General features: G+C 44.2%; 1 protein-coding gene across 1 annotated transcript; it reads right to left on the reverse strand.

Moving 5' to 3' along the window:
- Nucleotides 1–8600: 8600 nt before the first annotated feature.
- On the reverse strand, nt 8601–9434 carry LOC133923790 (uncharacterized). The gene has a single exon (XM_062369045.1). It carries the CDS (start codon nt 9432–9434, stop codon nt 8601–8603), a length of 834 nt encoding a protein of 277 aa, XP_062225029.1.
- Between the last annotated feature and the right edge of the window lie 11835 nt (nt 9435–21269).

Consider the following 21269-nt stretch of genomic DNA (forward strand, 5'->3'; position numbering starts at 1 on the left):
CATGTTATATTGATGCATGCTATGTTCCAACGGTATATTAAATGTTGTTTAGCTATCCTATCTTGTTAAGCCATACCTTTATGATTATATGACATGTCCTTAGTAAACCTAGATGATTCACCATTAACTACATTAATATTGAATACTACTTTGCTACTAGTATGCTTAGGACTTGTTACTTTGCTCTTTTTGGAGATGCCTAGCTTCTCTTCGGAGAATGCTTCACATTACTCTTTATCAATATGTGTAGCATGCTTTTGCAAATGAGTAAATGTTTGGTGTACTTGGTGGTGTGTGTGCAAATGTGTATGGTGGTGTTAGTGAATTGAGAACAACTTTGGTGGGGGTGAGCAAGGTAGTCCTAAAAAGGATGCCTCAGGGAAGCAAGTCTAGATCGGGGAGATAGCAGTTGCTTAGAAGATGCTTGCCTTGGCCCTATAAGGACCGAATCATTGTGTCATCATGCTAGCCAACTCTGCGCAAACACACATCCCAATAACGGCAAGGGCTTGACCCACACCTTCCTAACCTAACCGGAGGACCACCTGGAGGCAAGTGCAACAGAGAACTAGGAGAAGACTCAGGGAGTCCGACCGGAGACTATGGTACCTTGTTGAGCCTAGGGTGGCCAACCTTTAGCCCTGAGCGGCCAGCCAAAAGAGGCAAAAAATTTAAAGTCATGGGCCCCTGGGTGTGCCCCGTAGGTGGCAGTTTGGTGAAGAAGGGTATGTGCTGGTCTCGTTATGCCTGCTCCAACCACGATGGTGTGAGGTGTTAGTGTATCTTGGGTAAAGTTATACACCTATGCAGAGTGTAAAATCTATTCGAATAGCCGTGCTTGCGATCATGAACATACGAAGCCATGGTCACACTTTGGTTAGATTTTCAATGAGTTATCCTTGATGTGTGAGTGGGTAGGGTGAATGCCGATGATTTGGAGAATACAGGTTTGGTGCCGAGAGCTGGTGTTGGCCAGCATAAAACTTGGGACCTGGTGGGATGGATATATCCTCAGAGCCAGCAAACCCCCATATTTAACAATGAACTTGGGTTGTTTACCCAATGTCTTGTAAACGTGTACTACACCTAATCAATTTCTCAACTTCGCCGTATGGCCCTATCCCTTGATTAAACTCCTATAAATCTATACAACCCCTTGAGTAGTATTAGGACTTGCCGAGTACATTCCATACTCATTCTTGCTTACTGTTCGGGTGAGAAGACTAAATCCGACTTCGTGGATTTGGATGAAGAATTAAAGACTAAGGCTGCATCCGTGCCCTAGTTGCTTATGACTTTGGGTTTGTACCTTAGGCTTCATGTTGTGTAATGTAGCTCTGTTTGGCCGGTCGGTCGTGGATGTAATGAATCTTTTGGATTTAAGACCTTTGTAATATATATCAAATCTGTATGTCGTAACCATATGTGTTGTATGACTATGGTACTATTCTGTGAAATCTGTGTGTATCAGCTATTATTTTAGGGACTGATATAAAGACGTAGGGGAACTCGAAGATTAGGGTCTTACACTTCGAATAAAAAATTTTATGCTCATATAGTGGACTATCAAATACCTTCTTAGGCCCAAAGAAACTCTCATCTGCTACTGTATCCCTCAGCACAGATATACCATGGAAAGCTTTCACAGGGTTTTGCCCAGATCCACGCATGAATGGAAATGCGTTGATAGAATGGACAACCCTTGGGCTCCGCAACCTCCTCCTTCGAATCAGAGTCAAAGGCACAATCTGAATTATGCTCTTCGTCGCCATCTGGTCAAATCATATCCTTTGTATGGTCTGTGTCCTCTTCAACATATATACTCTTCCGTTCAAAAATAATAGATGTATTTTTTATTTAATATTTGAAATTAAATTTTGATTAAATATTTCTCACAAAATATATCATTTATAGTTACAAAACCTATATAATATGAAATTATTTTGAATTGTGAATCTAATTGTATAATTTTTATACATTAAATATTCTTATAATTAAATTAAATGCTAGTTAAAGTACATAAAGTTTGATTTTTTTTAAAAAAATACATATACTATTTCTGAATGAAAGAAGTATCTTCTTGCATTGCAACTGTTTTGTGAGCATGGTTGTTGGTACGTGGAGAGCATGTTTTTGTTGGGGAATGGGCAGTCTATGCTAGTCTAAAATAAATTTTTTTTACCGTATTCATCTAGAAAATTATGCTAGTAGAAGATCATAGATCGTTACTGCTCGACGCGCAGTGCAGCGGAGGAAGAGTTGGAGTAGACCAATCCAACATCGTGCGTGTCAAACTCCTTGAGCAGCTTCTCGATCACTTCCTCGACCAGCTCCGAGCAGGTGGTCGTGCTCCTCGACCAACTCCGAGTAACCTGCGACAAGCTCCGAGTGGTCGCCGTGTGATCCTCGACCACGTAGAGGAAGCAGCGACCAGGACAGGGAGGCCTCGATTACGTCCCCGATCACGAAGAGGAAGTAGTCGATCACTTGATCGACCACAGAGCATGTACAGCGATGCGATCTTCACGCCGAGAAGATTAACACCGCAATAGCAGCACCGTCTCTACAGTATCCACACGTACAGAGATAGAATGCCGTGCGCCGGTGTGCTAGCACCGCGCGCCCGGCTAAGGATTCGCAGGGAGTTTGAGAAGAGGTGGCGGCCAGGGTTTTGTGGTGGGATCCACTCTTGTATAAAGTACGCTAATAGATTTTTAATCACATTAAAGTCCATTATAACTCTAAACGCTATTGAACTTTTAATTATATTAAATTTCACTCGCAGATCCAATCCACATATATAATCGCCTCTAGGGCATATCACTACAGCTTCTACTAAAGGATTCTCAGATACATGTGGTAGAATTTGGAAGAATAACACGAGAGGCATCGTGCACCGCCGAATGGAGCGCACTTGGCTCCAAAGCATCACTAGGTGTTGAATGATTGTTCTCAGATACATGTTGACTTACTGATACTGGCATGCTGCTTGGGCCACTAACTTTTTTTAGGCCTTTTAGTCTGAGTACAAGTATCAGTACTACACCTACACATAGAAAAGAACACATCCTTTACAGAAATCGACGTTATAGCTTCACACGAGCAAGCGAGACTGGTGCAACATCCATGGACACCCAATATCGAACCCAGGTGGATGGGCTGCACAACGGCAGCACTCACTACCGTGCTACAAGCGCGTTTGCCTTGCGCCACTAACTTGACTCAACCTGATTTGAGTTGGTGTGCGTTCTAAGTACAGCTCCACTACTTTCCAAGTTGTCCGTTCCTGTGTCTTCTGAAATACCATTTGCCATCCTCTATCCTCATCTAAAGCAATGAGCTGAAAATACTGAGGCCCAGGAGACCCGGTGTCAAAGATCATTGACGTATCCGAGTTCTCGATAAATTTCATTCTTCACGTCTTCGAATGTGGTATCCTCAGATGCCGGGAAAGTAATTTTAATTTGGATGGGATGTTGTACTCGGCACCTGTAGCACCATAATGGATTTTTCCCTCCACGTACGCAAGAACAATTATCATTTTGAATTATTCAGTTATGGTAGCCAAAGTTAAGAAAACAAGACCAGAACTAGCTAGTCAATGATGGTACATGTGCTATATGTGCGCGTGCTACTTAACTAAGTACACAGTGATTTATTCACGTAATCTAGTTTACCATTACTAGTTCACGTAATTGTCAATGAAAACTCAGAAATTCTGATCCACGGGCGCGCGCTCGCGCGTTCGCTCGCGCGATCAAGCCGGCCCACACGACAGCCCAAGTTGGGAAGGAAAAGTTTGTTTATTTTAAATTAATTTTTTCTCAAAAATTTGAGCTAAATTTTTTATCAAAAGTTTTGACAAAAAAATTTATTTACAAAAGTTTCCAAAATTTGTAGAGGGAAATTTTTTTCAAAAAAAAGTTAGGGGTTGGCCGGGAAGGTGCGCAAGTTCCCATCCCGTGGCCACGCGAATTAGAATTGTCCATGAAAACTATGTATATGCAACTATTACCTATATGAACTGTTAGAGCCCGCTTGGTTATCCGTATAGCTCACTCTGCTTCGTATTTAATGAGACATGCTGAGTTAAGTTAGGCTAGTAAGATGTAATATGATCTGTTTGTTTGGCTGTATATGCTTAATCTGACTGAGGAGAGATTATGTTTGGTTGCCCGTATAAGTATATGTTGTATTACAAAGTAACTCACTTTTTCACCAAATAACATAGGGTTGAAAATATTTTTATAAATTATTACATCACATGATAAGAATATTAGTGATTTTTTTCTAATTTTTAGGAATTTATTTGAGACATAAAAATTACTAGAAGTTATAAAAGTATACTTCTTTGAAGAATTTTAATTAAATATTCGCTTAGGCTTTTTAAATCGAACTAATTAAAATAGGTTGCTAGTTAGCTCTAGTTACTCATAAAAACATTTAGAATTTTTAAACTACTCTTATACCTCTAAATAAAATTAAAAGTTAAATTAAAAAAATATAATCTACACCACGTACACGAGCTCGCACCGAGCGAGCAAGTCTGGTGGAAACAGATTCCGTTTCTGCGGTGCCTGACCGATACAATGGTTTTGTATGAACAGGGCCTAGCCAGCGCATGCCCCCAGGCAACCAAACGCCGGTTGCATGCACGCGTAGGGCCTGGCCAAGTCACGCCCAGTTAACCAAACAGGGCATTAGACCGACCCCAACGGCTTCCCGTCCCGGCCCTCATTCTCATCGCGATGGGAAAACGTCCGCGACGGGAACGAGAAACGTCGCCTAACGCCTTCCCTTCCCGGCGCGACGCGGGACGGGAAAGGAGAGAGGTTCCCTCGACCGTGGGAACCTCTCTCCGTTCCCTTCGCGCGGAAGGCGAGCGGGGAAGGCTGAGGCCGTTGGCTTCGCGCGCTGGGGCGGAAGACGCGGAGAGGAGGGGCGGAGGTGGTGGGAGCAGGGACGAGGGCGGCGCAAGGGTGGGCGCGCGGTGCTGTCGAGCCAGGTGGAAAGATCGAGAGCGCGGGGAGGGAAGCGGCGACGTCCCCGGAGGCGACGAGGACTCCAATCAACGAAAGGTACCACCGTTTCCCCATCTTCTTGCTCTGGATCCGGGGTTGGGGAGGTTGAAGAAGGGATCTGTTGGAAGGTTCGGGGTAGGGGGTGGATTAGGTTAGTAGGGGCAGACGTCCTGCGGCGGCGGACGGAGGGGCTGGGGGCACAGGGTACCGGCCCAGGGGTGCCCTAGCGGTGCTGTCGGTGGATTTGGTTAGTAGGGGCAGACGTCCTGCGGCGGCGGACGGAGGGGCTCGGGGCACGGGGTACCGGACCAGGGGTGCGTTGGCAGTGCCGTCGGTGATGGTTTGGCCTCCGGCTCATAGGATTCCCGTGGTGGATGTTGTAGATGGACATGGCAGCTCTGGCGGCCCTAGTCTCCATGATGCAAGACCATGTGCAGGAGGCCGCCGACGCATTGAAAAAGTTAGCGAACGACAACTTGAGCCCAGAGAGCACCCTGGCGGCAGTGGATCTTAACATGGTGCTGCTAGAGGTGGACGCCATTGACACTGATTTGGGTCAGCTCGTATTCCAAGTGGAGGATGCGCTTCGCGGCTCCTCTGTGTCGATGGCTGCTGAATTGGCGGACACCAGTAGCGTGGGGGAGGAAGAAGACCCATAGCCGTCCAGGAACAACGACAGAGATGACATCGTGGTGTCGGAATGGAGCACGGATGAGGTGCTTTGTTCCAGTACGGAGGATGGCGTCTCATTGAATCGGATAGATCCTAGCGGCTTTAATCGGGTCTCCTGTTTGGTTTTCGAGTAGTGAGTTTGTTGTACTCGATTAGTGCTTCATCCCTCTCCTGCAGCATAGCTACTGTTAGCTTTGAACTTGTTCTTGTTGTCGGCTTCCTCTATGTAAGGCCACTTAATTGGATTCATGTATGAATGCATAAGCTTGTGTGCCCATTTCAATGTTCATGTGCCATTTGTTTAGGTATCTGGTTGTGGTTCATACCCCATGTGGATATTGGTATGTATGTGTGCTTCACCTGGAAAGATTATATTGGCATTTGGTACATATGTTTTCATACTTGTCATGTCCTGCTCACATGGGTAATAAGTTGAAATGATCTGCAAGAATAATATGGACATTTGGGATGTCTAGTATACAGATGCTTTTGGGGGTTCAATGGCACCTGTGTTGACAAAAAATGGCCGTGGTAGAACACATTGGTTTTGGTTACAATTGCCAACTGTGTTCCAAATGTGAAGTGCTGGCGCTATGAAATGTCCTTTTTGGTTTAATGTGAGGCAGGATGATTATATGATGTATGCAAGTACATATTGGTAATGGGTCATGCTATGAGTATATGATGCATGTGTGGTTGACCTGGAAAGGTTATATTGGCATTTGGTACATATGTTTTCATACATGTCATGTCCTGCTCACATGGGTAATAAAATGAAATGATCTGCAAGCATAATATGGGCATTTGGGATGTGTAGTATACAGATGCTTTTTGGGGTTCAATGGCACCTGTGTTTACAAAAAATGGCCGTGGTTGAACACATTGGTTTTGGTTACAATTGCCAACTGTGTTCCAAATGTGAAGTGCTGGCGCTATGAAATGTCCTTTTTGGTTTAATGTGAGGCAGGATGATTATATGATGCATGCAAGTACATGTTGGTAATGGGTCATGCTATGAGTATATGATGTATGTGTGGTTGACCTGGAAAGGTTATATTGGCATTTGGTACATATGTTTTCATACATGACATGTCCTGCTCACATGGGTAATAAAATGAAATGATCTGCAAGCATAAAATGGGCATTTGGGATGTGTAGTATACAAATGCTTTTGGGGTTCAATGGCAGCCGTGTTTATAAATAATGTCCATTTTGGTTTAATTCTTGCAGTATGTTTGTATGATGTATGCAAGTACATATTGTTAATGGGTGTTGCTAAGATTATATGATGTATGCAAGTACAAATTTCCTTCAATGATGGTGTACATATTCTGCTCTTTGCCTTCACATATAATCCCTGCTATAACTGAATTGAAGGGGCGGTATGGATCCTTTTTATGAGAGTATACTTCAGGACAGTTTCGACCGTATGACTTGGCCGGGGCAGGAGATGGGGACCCAGGGTGGGTCATCAGACGTACCAGACCCTGACCTGTCACAGTTTGGTGTATCCGGGAATCCTGTTGGAAATTCGGAGGTAGGTCAGTTCAGCTTGGGCAGCGACGACAAGGGTCGGAAGAAGGTTACCTCGAAGAAGAAGAAGAAGGTGGAGCCACAAACTGATCGAACCAAGTGGACAGACGAGGAAGATGAGTTGTTGGTGTCGGCTTGGCTAAATGTGAGCCAGGATCCGGTTGTTGGGACTGATCAGTCGAAAGAGACCTATTGCGGACGAATCGCCAAGTACTTCAACACATATAGGAAGCCAAGCATGATGACAAGGTCCGACAAAGCTCTGATCAACCACATGAAGCTCATCACTGATGCGGTTACGAAATTCATCTTTCATTACAGGAAGGTAGAGCAGTTGAATCCTAGCGGCACCAACGAGCGTGACAAGGTAACCATGGTTGCGGCTATATTTTTTCATGTTCATGTACCATGATTGGGACGGACACAGTGAATATTATTTTTTTGTGCAGATGGCTTGAGCATGCATGACATATAAGGCAATTGAGGGCAAACCGTTTGCCTACACTCACTGTTGGGTGATGCTTGCCGACCACCCTAAATGGCATGCACACGAATCGGCTAAGGCACAGAAGCTCTAGGATGTTGTGGACGCACAATGCAGCCAAGCTGCTTGCAACGATGTGCCGAATGATGCGGCGTCCAACGCGTCCACGGAGCTTCCCCGACCTATTGGCCGTGACCAAGACAAAGTTGCCTGTGCGCGCAAGTCACCGTCCACCTCCTCACTTCCAACCGTTTCCGGAGCTATGTATGAACGTCACCTTGCTGACCTCACCGAAACAAAGAAGGTTATGGTCGAGTTGAAGAAGGAACAGATCGAGGTGATGCAGCTGCAAGCGTCGGTCCGAGTGAATGATCAAGACAAACGGATTATGAAGGTGGACTTGGACACTGTTAGCGGGCCTCTACGTGAGTACTACAGGAAGAGACAAGAAGACATTTTGGCACGGTGGAAGCTCGTAGATGATAAGCCGTAGGCCACTTCTTTCCTGTTGGTATGGATGTGCTTGTCAGTCACACCAACATCGTCCTCATTTGTTTCTTGCGTATGTCGTATTCCAAACTTGTTTTCCATTGTGAGGTTGTTCACCTTGAACTCTGCATTGTAATATTTGTGTGAGACAATTAGTGGTTCCTTCCTTGTTGAAACATGGAACATTGGATGGAAGGTACTACATGGATTTATGCATAAACCTTACTACATGGACTGATGCATGACCGATAATACATGGGCTGAATAGCTCGGGTGATAATACAAACATGGATGCATGATACATACTACGTGTAGGACCTTTGAAACAATAGGTACCTTAGGGGATACAACCCATCATACATGCTGCAAACTAAATGATACAATACTTCATTGGTACGCAGCTACTGTGCTCCATGTAGACTCCAGAGGTGCTCAACAAGGTCGTCACGTAATTGGTGGTGCATTGCACGGTTCCTGATAGCTTGAGTGGCTTCGACATAATGCAGGACTCCTTGGTCTGGATCTCGATGCACTGTCGTTGTTTCCCCCATAAAGTTGAACACCTGCTCCGTTGAAGCGTTTCCATGTTCGTCCTCAATTATCATGTTGTGCATAATGACACATGCAGTCATTATATTCTGCAGTGTGCTTTGATCCCAAACTCTAGCAGGTCCGCGGACTATGGCAAACCTCGACTGTAAGACACCAAATGCACGTTCAACATCCTTACGGACAGATGCTTGCATGGCGGAGAAATGGACGCTCTTGTTGCCTCTTGGTGCTGGAATTGCCTTCACTATGGTCGTCCATTCGGGGTAAATGCCGTCGCCGAGGTAGTACCTCATGTCGTACCTGTTACCATTAACGGTGTACGACACGTTTGGTGCAGTCCCATCGGTGAGCCTGGTAAATAAGTTAGACCGGTGCAAAACATTTATATCGTTCAGACTACCAGGCATCCCAAAGAAAGCATGCCAAATCCATAAATCGTATGACACAACCGCCTCCAAAACTACGGAAGGCTTGCGAGTATGGCCCATATAAGCACCATGCCACGCTTTCAGACAGTTCTTCCATACCCAATGCATGCAGTCGATGCTCCCCAGCATCCCGGGGAACCCTCGCCGCTCGCCTTCGGCCAAGAGGCGAGCGGTATCCGCTGTGGTGGGAGCACGGAGATATTCATTAGAGAAAAGCACGACAATAGCCTGGACAAACTTCTGCAATGCCAGCATCGCCGTGCTGGCCCCGATCCGCACATACTCGTCAACTGCGTCGGAACTGACTCCGTACGCTAGTTAACGGATCGCCGCAGTCATTTTTTGTAAGGGGCTTAGGCCGAGCTTCCCGGTTGCATCCCTTCTCTGCCGGAACCATGGGTCATGCTGTTCCACAGCGACCGCAATTCTCAAGAACAATCGGCGAGTCATGCGAAACCTGGTACAATAAACATTCGTTATTACGGGCCGGTTCATGCATATGTCGTGCATTACGAATATGATGTTACCTCCGTCGGAACAGTGCATCACCATACACAGTGTTGTCAGCGAAGTAGTCGTTGTGGAGCCTAGCAGCACCTTCATGGTGGCCACGGTCTATGACCGCATGGCCCGGCACGGACCCACGCTGACGGCTCCGACCCTCGGATGCTGCTTGTTCCTCCTCGATGGCGAGAAGCAAAAGCAGTTCATCCTCTTTGTCACTCGAATCCGAGGAGAACATTAGCATTCCCTCCGAATCTGAAGAGTTCATTGTCTATATGCAGTATGCGGAAGAAGTGTGCCTCCCACATAAGGAGGCCGACCCCTTTTATAGTGAGTCGAATCTTCCCTTCCAAGCCACCCGTGAGTAGCTTCCCCGGCAAGGAAGAATATTGGACCACAATTCCTTCCACAGGAAAGCCTTGTACGGAGGAACCAATCTCTCATGTACTGCATAGGACCCATGACAACATTCATGTACTCGACGGTACGACCAATACGGTATCGGTATTGACACGTCTTTCATATGCGAAACTAGAGTTCGTGCTGCTCGATGCACAAATGTAATATACGCCATACAAGTACCATATATACGCACCACATGTTAAAAAAAGGTTGGGGTTAAAAGAATTATAGAATATTGAAAGTCTGTTGGGGAAGGGAACGGGGAAGGGAATGCTGTTGGAGTGCAGGATCCTGAAGGGAACGAATATGGGAAGGGAATCCTGCCGTGAAGGGATTTTGGAGTGGGAAAGGAAGGAAACCGTTGGGGTTGGTCTTAAGAGCAGCACCAACAAGAGCATTAAAATCGTCATACTGTTTTTGTTGACGTCCCGATCCGGAGCATCCAAACTAGTTTGCTAATTATTTGTAATTATTTACTATTATTAAAATTGCGGATACATTCATTATTAAGAAAATAAACAGCAAATTAAGACACTATTTGATAGAGCTCTAAATCTCTAGCTCTATAAATTTTTGGAGTGAAGCTGTTTACAGATTTTTTTATTCTCTAAATCAAACTGGATTGGAATGGTGGTATATACTAGCAGTAACCTCCATATGTCAACAGCTCTAACTCCGAGAATTCCAGGAGCTAGGATAATTTATGATCCATTTGGTTGCCTGCATAGCCATAGCTTGGCTTGTATTACTGAGCCAGGCTCTTTTGTGTCAGGCTGTGTGCATATAATACCATATATTTGGTTGGCTGCATGTGCTCAGCCTGGTTGAGAAGAGATTGTGTTTGGTTGCCCCCGTATGAATATATGTTGCATGAGGTTGAAATAAAAAAGCAAGTGTTAAAATGATGTTTATTTTGCATAAATACACTCTATAGTACTTAATTTATCATATTAAAGCTTAATCTAATTTGTAATATACTAATATAATTTAATACTCACTAATTATATGCTAATACCATCATTAGCTGAGCCCATCCCACGAGCGTGGCTCTAGAGAAATAGTCTCCATCTGTGTTTCCACTCAGCCAGGTTGAGAAGCTCTTTTTGCATCCGTGAGCTAGGCCAAGAAGTATATGTAGGCAACCAAACAACCACTCCCTAGATCCTATTGGTCAGACTGAACCAGATGCAGGCAACCAAACGAACCTAATGCTCTGCCAAAGAGCTCTCTACTCGATGTGCGAGTGATTAGACATAAAGTTCACAAATAGTTCATAACATAGTACGTTAATATAAGACAGTAACCATATAATCATCGAACTAAACTAATGAAATGGAAATGTAAACAAAAGAAATACTCATGGCTGGTATTTGAATAGTTCTTAGTGGATAGATGTTGAATACCTAGATCATATCAAGACGGCGTAAGAAAGTGACGACGCAAATTAGTGGAAGAATGCCAGCTTGCCAGTCAATGCTATCAGGGTAAGGTGGTTGTCATCTCCAAGGTGGTGATGCGAAGTTGTAAAGATGGGTACCAGTAAATCCACCATCACTTTCAGGTCATCAGTGTCCTCCAGAGACGGAGACATCGGAGGGAGGGATCGTTGTGGCATGAAATCGTCATTGTCGTCGTTATCTTGAGCTATCATGGTAGTAGCACATCCTATTTCCTTGTCGGTTGTACGACATCTCGATGTGGCACGTGAACGTCCTCTTGCAGTGTTCCTTGAACCTTCTCCTATATTACCGCTGGAACGTTGAGACATTGGGGGCATGAAATCATCGTCCTCGTCACTTTATGGGTGAGTAGTAGAGGGCACTCCTGTACCCTTTAGGTTCGCTGAACGTCGTTGTCTTCTACACGAACAGGGCATCACACCCCCACCGAAGAGCATATACATCACCAAAAAGTTTGTGATTTATTTGTTAATCAACTGTGTGTCTTTTGGGAACACCTAACACAAAAAAGGAGCATTCAAATCAATGAAAAAAAGATAAGTAGTATGATCAAATAGAAAATGACGAATGTGTTATGCATACTGGTCGAACAACATCACTATTGTTCTTTGCCTCTTAGAGAAACCTAGCACAGAAGGATGGTCGGCCAGTTCGCATGTCCTGAGATATGTTTGAAGCTGCTCGTGCAAGAGGGCCCTAAGGTCCTCGGTGGTTACATGTTGGAGCGGAGTGGTTAACGCAGAACAGAAGGGTCTTGCATGCAATTTAGCCACGGCTTGGATTAGGTTGTTCTCCTTGAAGGGATCATCCTTCCCTTCACGCACAACCTGCAAGAAGGCATTAAGTGTTATATGGATCATTATAGGTGTCCATGGAAAGCCTGTACTCGAAGATCCCGTTATAGATTTATTGATCCTTCACTGCAACGTCATGGCTCTGCACCAAAGCGCGAGTCCCCAATTATTTAAGAAATATTAAACAAATATTAAATATCAAAATTAATATGTAAAAAAGCTTAATAAATAACTAACAAATAAATTAAAAATAATTCATCCCTAAAGGTTCAGAATTTATTGTAATTGGCTATGACTGCATGATTTTGGATGCCCCTTTGCTTGGAGAATAGACTTTGCATGGGTGTAGAAGTAACATCTATCCCTTTGATCTTAATCCAAAGTGAAAGCCTGCTTTAAGCATTCATCTTAAAGTAAGCAATCCTTGTGTGTTGAACGGTTCATACAATCACATGGTTGATGCTAGAGCTGCAATTAATGTTAGTCCCAGATGTACTGGTGATACAACCCCAGTCTATGCCAGTCCCCAAGGTGCTCGTGCTACAACATTAGCTCGTGCTACCACATTAATCGTAAGAGGACACTACCACAAGCATTGGCATGTTTAAATCCTGAGTGAGAACAGAGGTGTTGTTATTTCATCGTTTGGTCTAAAGCCTGCCCCAAACTTCGTCATCAAAGCCGAGGACAAGGAATGGTTCAACCTGTTGAAGAAATGCAACTAGCATGCGGTCACGTGGGATTAAGAAATGCAATAATGACATGGTAAGTAGTATATAAAAAGTAGACACGTCCAAAAATGTAAGACTAGTTCGCGAATCAAAGATGCATCAGGAAACAAACATGTAAGTTACAATAGCAAAGGTAAAATCCTACCACTGTCTCCCCCGCTGCCATCGGCTATTCCCACCATCATGGTCCCATAGTCACTGCCATTTGTTCGCCCTCACGTGGCCCCTAGAGTAGGTCAGGGTGTCCAGTGGACCAACCTGCCTGATAGGCCTAGTAGCGATCATAGGTGTCAAGGCCTCCTCCTGGGTCTGCTATGTCGGTAGTGGAGCACTGGGCAATTGGGACCGCGTGACGATGTCGTAGTCCGGTGTGGCCCCGAAGAAGTCCCTCACGAGGTCAAACGGGGGTCTGGCCCAGGCTCAGCCTCCTGACTCGGGTATGCCGATTGCGATGGTGCCACCGTCGTCCATGTATAATCACTCGAGTGGCCTGTGAACGGATGAATTTATTAGATACAGTAAGTGTGCAAATGAATGTATTAGTATAAAATGCAATGTTATAACTGTATAGTATGCAAGTGCAGCAGTAAACGATCAGGCGTGAGTGCCGAAGTAGGGTGCGAACGGTGGAGGTCCGAACCGTTCATGAGAGCATTCATGAGCACATGATATCTTTCCTCACAAATTTTTCTAGACCCCTCATGAATTTCACAAAGAGCGGTCCATATCTCATTAGCATATTCCTTGCTACGAATTCTAAAGAAAACTTATTCACTAATTCCCTCAAAAATAGCATTCTTAGCCTTAGCATTCCATCTAACTTGTTGGTTGGTAAAAGGGTGATCAAACCCAATAGAAGCGGCTAGCCAAACTTCGGCGGAAATAGCCTCAAGATAGCTCGCCATGCGAACTTTCCAATAGACGAAGTTCTTTCCATCGAACCTTGGCACACTACTTCCATTCCCCGGGGCCATTGCTTTAGGATTTAAAGCCTAACAAGAGCACGGGGCTCTGATACCAATTGAAAGGTTCTAATAGCCCTAGAGGGGGTGAATAGGGTACTAATTTAAAACTAAACCAACTACTGATTTCTAGAACAAAAAGCAACCTTAGCCTAGAAAGCAACTAGACGACCTAGCAAGCTAGAGAGGTAAGAACACACATGCAAGCATATATAACATATGTAAAATGCGGAATTGAAACTTGCATGAAAGAAATGCAGAAGCAAAATGCGGAATGTAACAAGAGTAGGGAAAGAGGACATCGAGTTTTTCCCGAGGTATCGAAGAGTTGACACTCTCCACTAATCCTTGTTGGAGCATTCACACAAGGATGTCGCTCCCCCTTGAGTCACCAAGACTCAAGTGCTCACTAGTGATTGCCACTTCCCCATCTCTGGATTAGCGGGCATCAAACCAAGTACACGAGCTTCCCAAGGCTCCTACAAGACCTCCAAGAGCTCACCAAGAACACCTCCAATCTCCACAACCGGCTAGGTGTTGCCAACCACCAAGAGTAACAAGCTAATTGGTTCACTTGATTCCAATCAAGCCTAAAACAACAGCTAGATGCACACTCACTACTCTTGGAGCACTAATGGAGTCCTTAATCTTCAATTAAGAACATGCAAATCACTTCAAATGCTCTTCTTTGCCTCTAGATGACACACAATGTGTATGAATGTTTCTGGGTTGCAAGAGAGACGAATGAAACCAAGTGAGGAGGTATATACAGGCTAGAGGTCCAAATCTAGCCGTTGCCTAACCACTCACTTTTTCTGTGAACACCGGAGGGTCCGGTGCACACGTCTCTGTTAACACAGGACAATACGGTGAGTTAACTTTTTCCACCTGCTAATTTGACAGTTGTCAGTAGCTGTTGTAAAATGCTCCGGTATTCTTCCATATAGCATCACCGGATAATCCAGTGAGTTATATTCTATTTTCTCGGAAATACAAAGCTTCTGCTAAATAGTCCGGTGATGACTCCTTTAAGTCACCGGACAATCCGGTCAGTTCAACTCTGATTTTCTCCAAAAATACCAGGCTTCTGTTAAATGGTCCGGTGTATGAACCCTTCAGATCACCGGACAATCCGGCGCATATAACTTCATATTTCTCTGAAAAATGATTCTTTTGTTAAATGCTCCGGTGTATAGTTCCTTCCATCACCGGACAATCTGGTGGGTTCAGTTGAAGTCTTCTCAGAAAAGACAAATAGTCCGATGAGTAAAAAAACCTTCTTACACCGGACAATCTGGTGAGAACAAACTTCCTGAAACTCATCCAATTCAATCGACTTTAAGTTCTAACTTCTCAACTTCTCACCCATGGATTTCTTTGAGCTACCTAGTTCTAGATTTTTACAAGTGTGCATCCAACTATATCTAGACTCAACTAGGTCAAGCTACAACACTTAGCCCCCATTTATAGTATGATCAAAAGACAAAAGAAGACCTATAACTACTTCAAGTGTCCTTCATCATATTGTGACACTTAGAACTAGAAGATCCTTAATCTTTTCGTAAAAGTCCTTTGATCGACCAATAGAATTCCATGAGGGACCAAGAAAACCATTCAATCATTGTGAATTAAATAAATTGAATTCCTTCAAAATCATACGCATTAGTCACAATGATATGGTTGTCATTAATCACCGAAACACTTACACTTACCTAGATGCCTAGATGCTACAATCTTCCCCTTTTTGGTGATTGATGACAGCACAAAGAAAATAAGGATATGAGAATGAAGAACACCCTTTCAAACTAGGCATAGAACGGCATATAGCAAATAAGCAAGAGAAAGCCTAGTATAAGACCAACCTATCATGCTAGTAGAATAAGAATTAAAACAGAGCACAAAAAGAAGCACAATGCGATGACAAGCAAAACACATCGATTAAGAAACAAATAGCTTGTCATTACATCAAAATCCATGAAAATCCAACACTCCGACCCTATACTACCCAAGCTCCCCCTAAGTCTATGAACTAGAAAACTCACTAGTCACTCATCTACCTCTCTCCAAAAGATTCCCCCTATCACTTAGACTCTCTCCCCATTTGGCATCTAAGCACAAAAAAGAGCACACTCATAAACGTCCAGAGGAGAGGAGGAAGTCGGCGCTGCTGGCGACGGTCGCACCTCGAACTCGTGAGCCTGAGTCTGTATCTGAATCAGATAGCTCAATAGTTGCAGGGCCAACAGCTAGCTGAGGAGGCTATATTTCATACGTACCCGACGTCGACACCACAACAAGCCCATGGTGGGCATATCCTCCTCGGGTTCCCCGTACCATTCCTCAAGTTACGGGGACCGGTCCACAATGAGCCAGCCAATCGCCAACAGCCAGTACGACCACAACTGCAGCAGGAGTGGGCACCTAGCAAATATGGGTTGTGACTCCTTTTTCGTGCACGCGTCGCACAAGGCCCGATACGTCGCCGCTAGGATAGCGTAGGCCCAGCTCAACTGGGGGACATCATCGGGCTCCACATCTGCGATCTGCCTCGCGTACGGAACAAGGGTCCTCCACACGAGGTGGTCTTAGCTGCTAGTGAACATAACCCAACCGAACAACCAAAGCAGGTATGACTCCAAGTGCCTCAAGACCGAGTACACACCGGCGTACGGGTGGATGTATGCAGGCTTGAAGTAATGCAAATGATGATGAGTAAAATATCTTTGAAATCGTAAAGTAAATAGGAAGGTAAATTACAAGGTACCTAGAACTGGAGGATCTATTTCTTCATGGGTCCTCGCGGATCCGACAGAAACTAGGGCATGTAGGCGGGTGCATTATCCGTCTGCTGAACAGGGGCAAACCGTTGGTGCATGACGTTCATCCAGTCTGCATCCACATCGACAACTTCAATGGCGGCTTCGGCGCAAGGTAAGCCTAACAGGTAGGCTACATCCTGCAATGTCGGAGCCATCTCGCCGCAGGGGAGGTGAAAAGTGTGGGTCTCAAGCCTCCACCGATCGACCAGTGCAGCGATCAGCGAGCAGTCAAAATAGAATTGTCTTGCCGTTGCCTCAGGGTTCTCTGTCGCTCGGGCCTCCATCAAACGACACATCGGTAGGAGTCTAGATGCTGCCAACCTGTACCATTTGGAATATTAAGTGAATGTAGAGAACGAAATAAATAAATAATCAGGCACATACGTAGCTAATTCGCGACATACCGGTGCTTCCAACGATCGTCGATCGTGAGTAGCTCCCCGGGGCCACGTGGTCGGAAAACTCCTAACTCTGTCTGGTGAACGGCAGATAAGAAGCTACGGTGCTTCTTGTCCACTGCAGGGTTAAGAAGCTCGAGGGTCGGTGAGTGCATCATATCTGTATTGAAACCAAATATAAACAGTCTGTTATATGAAAATATACACAAAGTTATGTGAACAACATATAATATACAGATACACAAAGTTATATGAATATATTACAACATATAGGTACACAATCAAATACAATTGTAAGGTTCAAATATAAAGCACATATGTAAGGTGAAAACCTTACAAATATAATATCGAGATACGCTAAATACATTCCACTGTCATGCCATCATCTACACACCAGGTGCATTTTTCTAACAGTACTTGTATGTGTGACCTGTTTCACCCACCTCAGATTCATCCATATCGTTTCGAATCCACCGAGTTTATCGACATCCCGGTGTGTACTTCATCCTCTCAAAGTCTGGCACATAGATTTGTGAGCGACCTGGATTACCTGTAAACATATCAACAATGTTGTAGCTATAAAGCTCATGGTTCCATATGTTTAGTATCTGATCCGTCATAAAGTAGTGGGGAACATATTGTCTAGGTAGCATATTATGCTCCCCACATGCAGCTATAACGTGTGTACACGGCCTGTGTAGCAATTGTGGCTTCTGGCACATATAGATGCATGTTCCAATCCTAAGCACATACTCTTGCACATGGCACTCATGTCTGTCACCCCTACGACCCTTATCACGGCATAAGACATTGAACATATGCTCCACAGTTCCCTCCTGATTGGCGCGATGCATATGTGCCTTCTTTGTGGTCTTCTCCATATACTCACATAACATCGATCCATACAACATACAGTTATTTGCCATTACCTTTGAAGCAGTTGTGTAGCGATCAATGAAATATCTGCAGGTCTCATGCACATTACCTTCAACAATTCCAACGAGTGGGAGGGACCTCATACCCCGCATAGCCTAGTTGTAGATCTCAGCAATATTAGTTGTCATTATCCCATACCTTACCCCTCTAGTGTCATACATCAGTGCCCATTTCTCTTTTGGCTCATTTTGTATCTGGTGCGAAAAGTTCCTAACAGGTGACCTTGATCTCCTTACTATCTGGGGGAGTACCTGTTAGGATGGGTCCAAGAGCAATCGGGTCATCTCCTGTGTTTGCTAGCTCAGCTGTCTGCTTCGTGGTTAGTTCGTCTAGTCTTGCCCATAGTGCGTTGAACTTCCTCTGGTGGTTTTAGCTGCACAATTTCTTGAAAAGATTCATCAAATCCTTGTTTTTTAATTGTCTATAAAAGTTTGCACCCATATGCCTCATGTACCACATACTCTTCAAGTCGGGCTACTTTGCTTCTACACACCATCAAACACTGCCGTATTGCATATCCAGCAAAGCCTGCAACAGCCCTGCATGTCTACCATGAATCAAACATACATCAGGCCGGTCCAGAACAATAGTATGCTTGACCCGCTCAAGAAACAAATACCAGCTCTCCCTGTTCTCACTCTCCACGAAGGTAAACCCCAGCGACTTGGTTGTTCCCGTTTATCCCAATTGCAGACAATATTAGTCCTTTATACTTCCCAGTGAGGAACGTTCCATCCAAGAAAATGATGGATCGACAGTGCCTAAATGCCTTGATGGTTGCCGCAAATGCAAAGAAATAACGTTGCAATACTTGCTTCCCTCTATACTTCACATCAGTCGATGTGTAATGCTTAATGTCAAAGTAACTTCTAAGGTTTCTCGCACATATTGTGGCTAGTTGACATGGTAAGTTGTCATATGAATCTTCGTATGTCCCAAACCTCATCTCAATAGCCTTCTGTTTCGCTCTTCAAGTCTTGGCGTCGTTTGTTGTGTATTGGAACATTTCCTTAATAGCACGAATTATTGATCATGTCTCATACTTTAGGTTGTCCATAATCTCTCCGTATATAACATTGGTAACAAAAGCAGATGACAGGTTCCGGTGGGAGAACTCTATTTCCTCAATGTGACAGTTATGCTCTCTAACTATTCAGCGCTCCCAGTAGTCAACTCACTTCCTCCTAAATGCGTGCACCCGCCATGGACAATCAGGCACCAAACACTTAACGCCGTACTCCCTTTTGCTCGACTTCACAACCTTGAACTACCTCCGAAAAAACAGCGATCATAATTTTACTGTATCAATAACAACCTCTTTACTAGGGTACATAGCAACCTGAAACACCTTATTCTTATGATATTTTCAAGGTGTCTGATGACCCTCACTCACCACTAGCTTTAAAAATTCCTGATTCCTCCACTCTGCAGGAACAGGAGCATTTCTCTCCTCGTCGAATGAATCCTCATCGGCAATGGCTTCCTACAGCTCTTGATCCTCCATCTCCATCTCTTCAATTATGCTAGGGATGTGCTCCCCTCATCGGCTACACCCCTCGGTTGCATATCCTGCACATGTCCAACGTCTTGCTCGCCCCCCACAGTTGCTGGGTCTGCTTCATCCACTACTACCTGACTTGTTCCTGCTACTGCTTCCGCAACGTTTATCTCTGTTGGATCCTTCTGGTATGCCTCAACTAGCAGCACAAGAGGAAGACCACGTTCACATGATATATTTACATACTGCCTCCAAGTAGATGTCGCATTAATCGGGACGAGCTTCCACAAGTACCCCTGAGTAGCACGGCTTAGTATAGCTCTCAACTTAAGCTCATGTTACCGGGGATCCAGTTTAAAATGGCGCATCAGCCACTTACACACGCCCACTATGATCCTCTCATTGGCTCTACTAAGTCCCTTGACGGCATACTGAAATCCTGAAAGATCTACACCGTTAGGACCATAACCAATTTGACATTCACCATAATATATCTGAAAATATAATCTATTGAACATCCCTGAAAACATCCGAAAGTATATCCAATGTTAATACCGAAAAACTATACTCCTAATTATCGATGATCACCTAAGAATACATTTATTTTACTACAATCAATATTGCTCCTAAGCAAACTAACCAATTTAAACTAATTAACCATCCGTCTATTTAATAAAGTTTCTAATTATCTATAATTATTACTTATACCATTATTCTGTAAAATATAATCGAAACTACAGTACTCTAAATACTACTATACATCTGATGACTACCCTACCATATTGAAATTGATCTGTACAATATACTACAAAAGGCAACATATCTTACCTTTCTAAACCGTAGGTCTCATATAATATAACTACTGTTATGTCGCTAAACCCTAGATCTAGTGGTACTTTAATTACTAATAAAAACATAAGTCTAAAAAAATTACCGGAAACCAAGATCCAAAATCCCCAGATAAAAAATAATAGGTCTTCACCGCGCTACCTCCCTCTCATCTCTTTCTTTTTTTCTAGATTTAAATAACTATTTTGACTGATTTTCAATCTTTTTATATTATGAAATAGGGCAATAAAGGGAGGTGGGAGGAAGGGGCTAACCGCCCTGAGAGGGAAGGTGCGGGGGGCTAATCGCCCCTTTAAAGGGCAACAAGGGGGCTACCACCCTCGCAGTGGACGGTAAGGTCAGCGGGCGCGAGGTAGGCCCTACCTGCCCTCTGAGAGGACGTTAAGGATGGTGTTGCCAGCAGCTTTTTCAGAGGGCAGTAGACGTCTATTTGTGCAAATATTACCATCAGAGGTCTATTTATTTAAATATTAATAATAAAAAATATAAAAATAAAAAACTCATCCACTAAGCGTAGTGCGGCTACCCTACACGCCCGCATAGATGTCCGCTTGTTTGCTTGGTTTCACCAAGCCCACCAAGATGCCCACATAACTGCAAGCTACTATGGCTGGCGAGGTGCACACCCATGGCGTTCTCGACGATATCCATCAGAAATCATGGGCTCAAGGTAGCAGTGGAAGATGGAGAAGATAGATTTCTTGTAGTTTGTCTTACGATTTTGGTTTCAATATATG

This window comes from Phragmites australis, chromosome 7 (assembly GCF_958298935.1).
Source record: "Phragmites australis chromosome 7, lpPhrAust1.1, whole genome shotgun sequence".
Classification (NCBI taxonomy): domain Eukaryota; kingdom Viridiplantae; phylum Streptophyta; class Magnoliopsida; order Poales; family Poaceae; genus Phragmites; species Phragmites australis.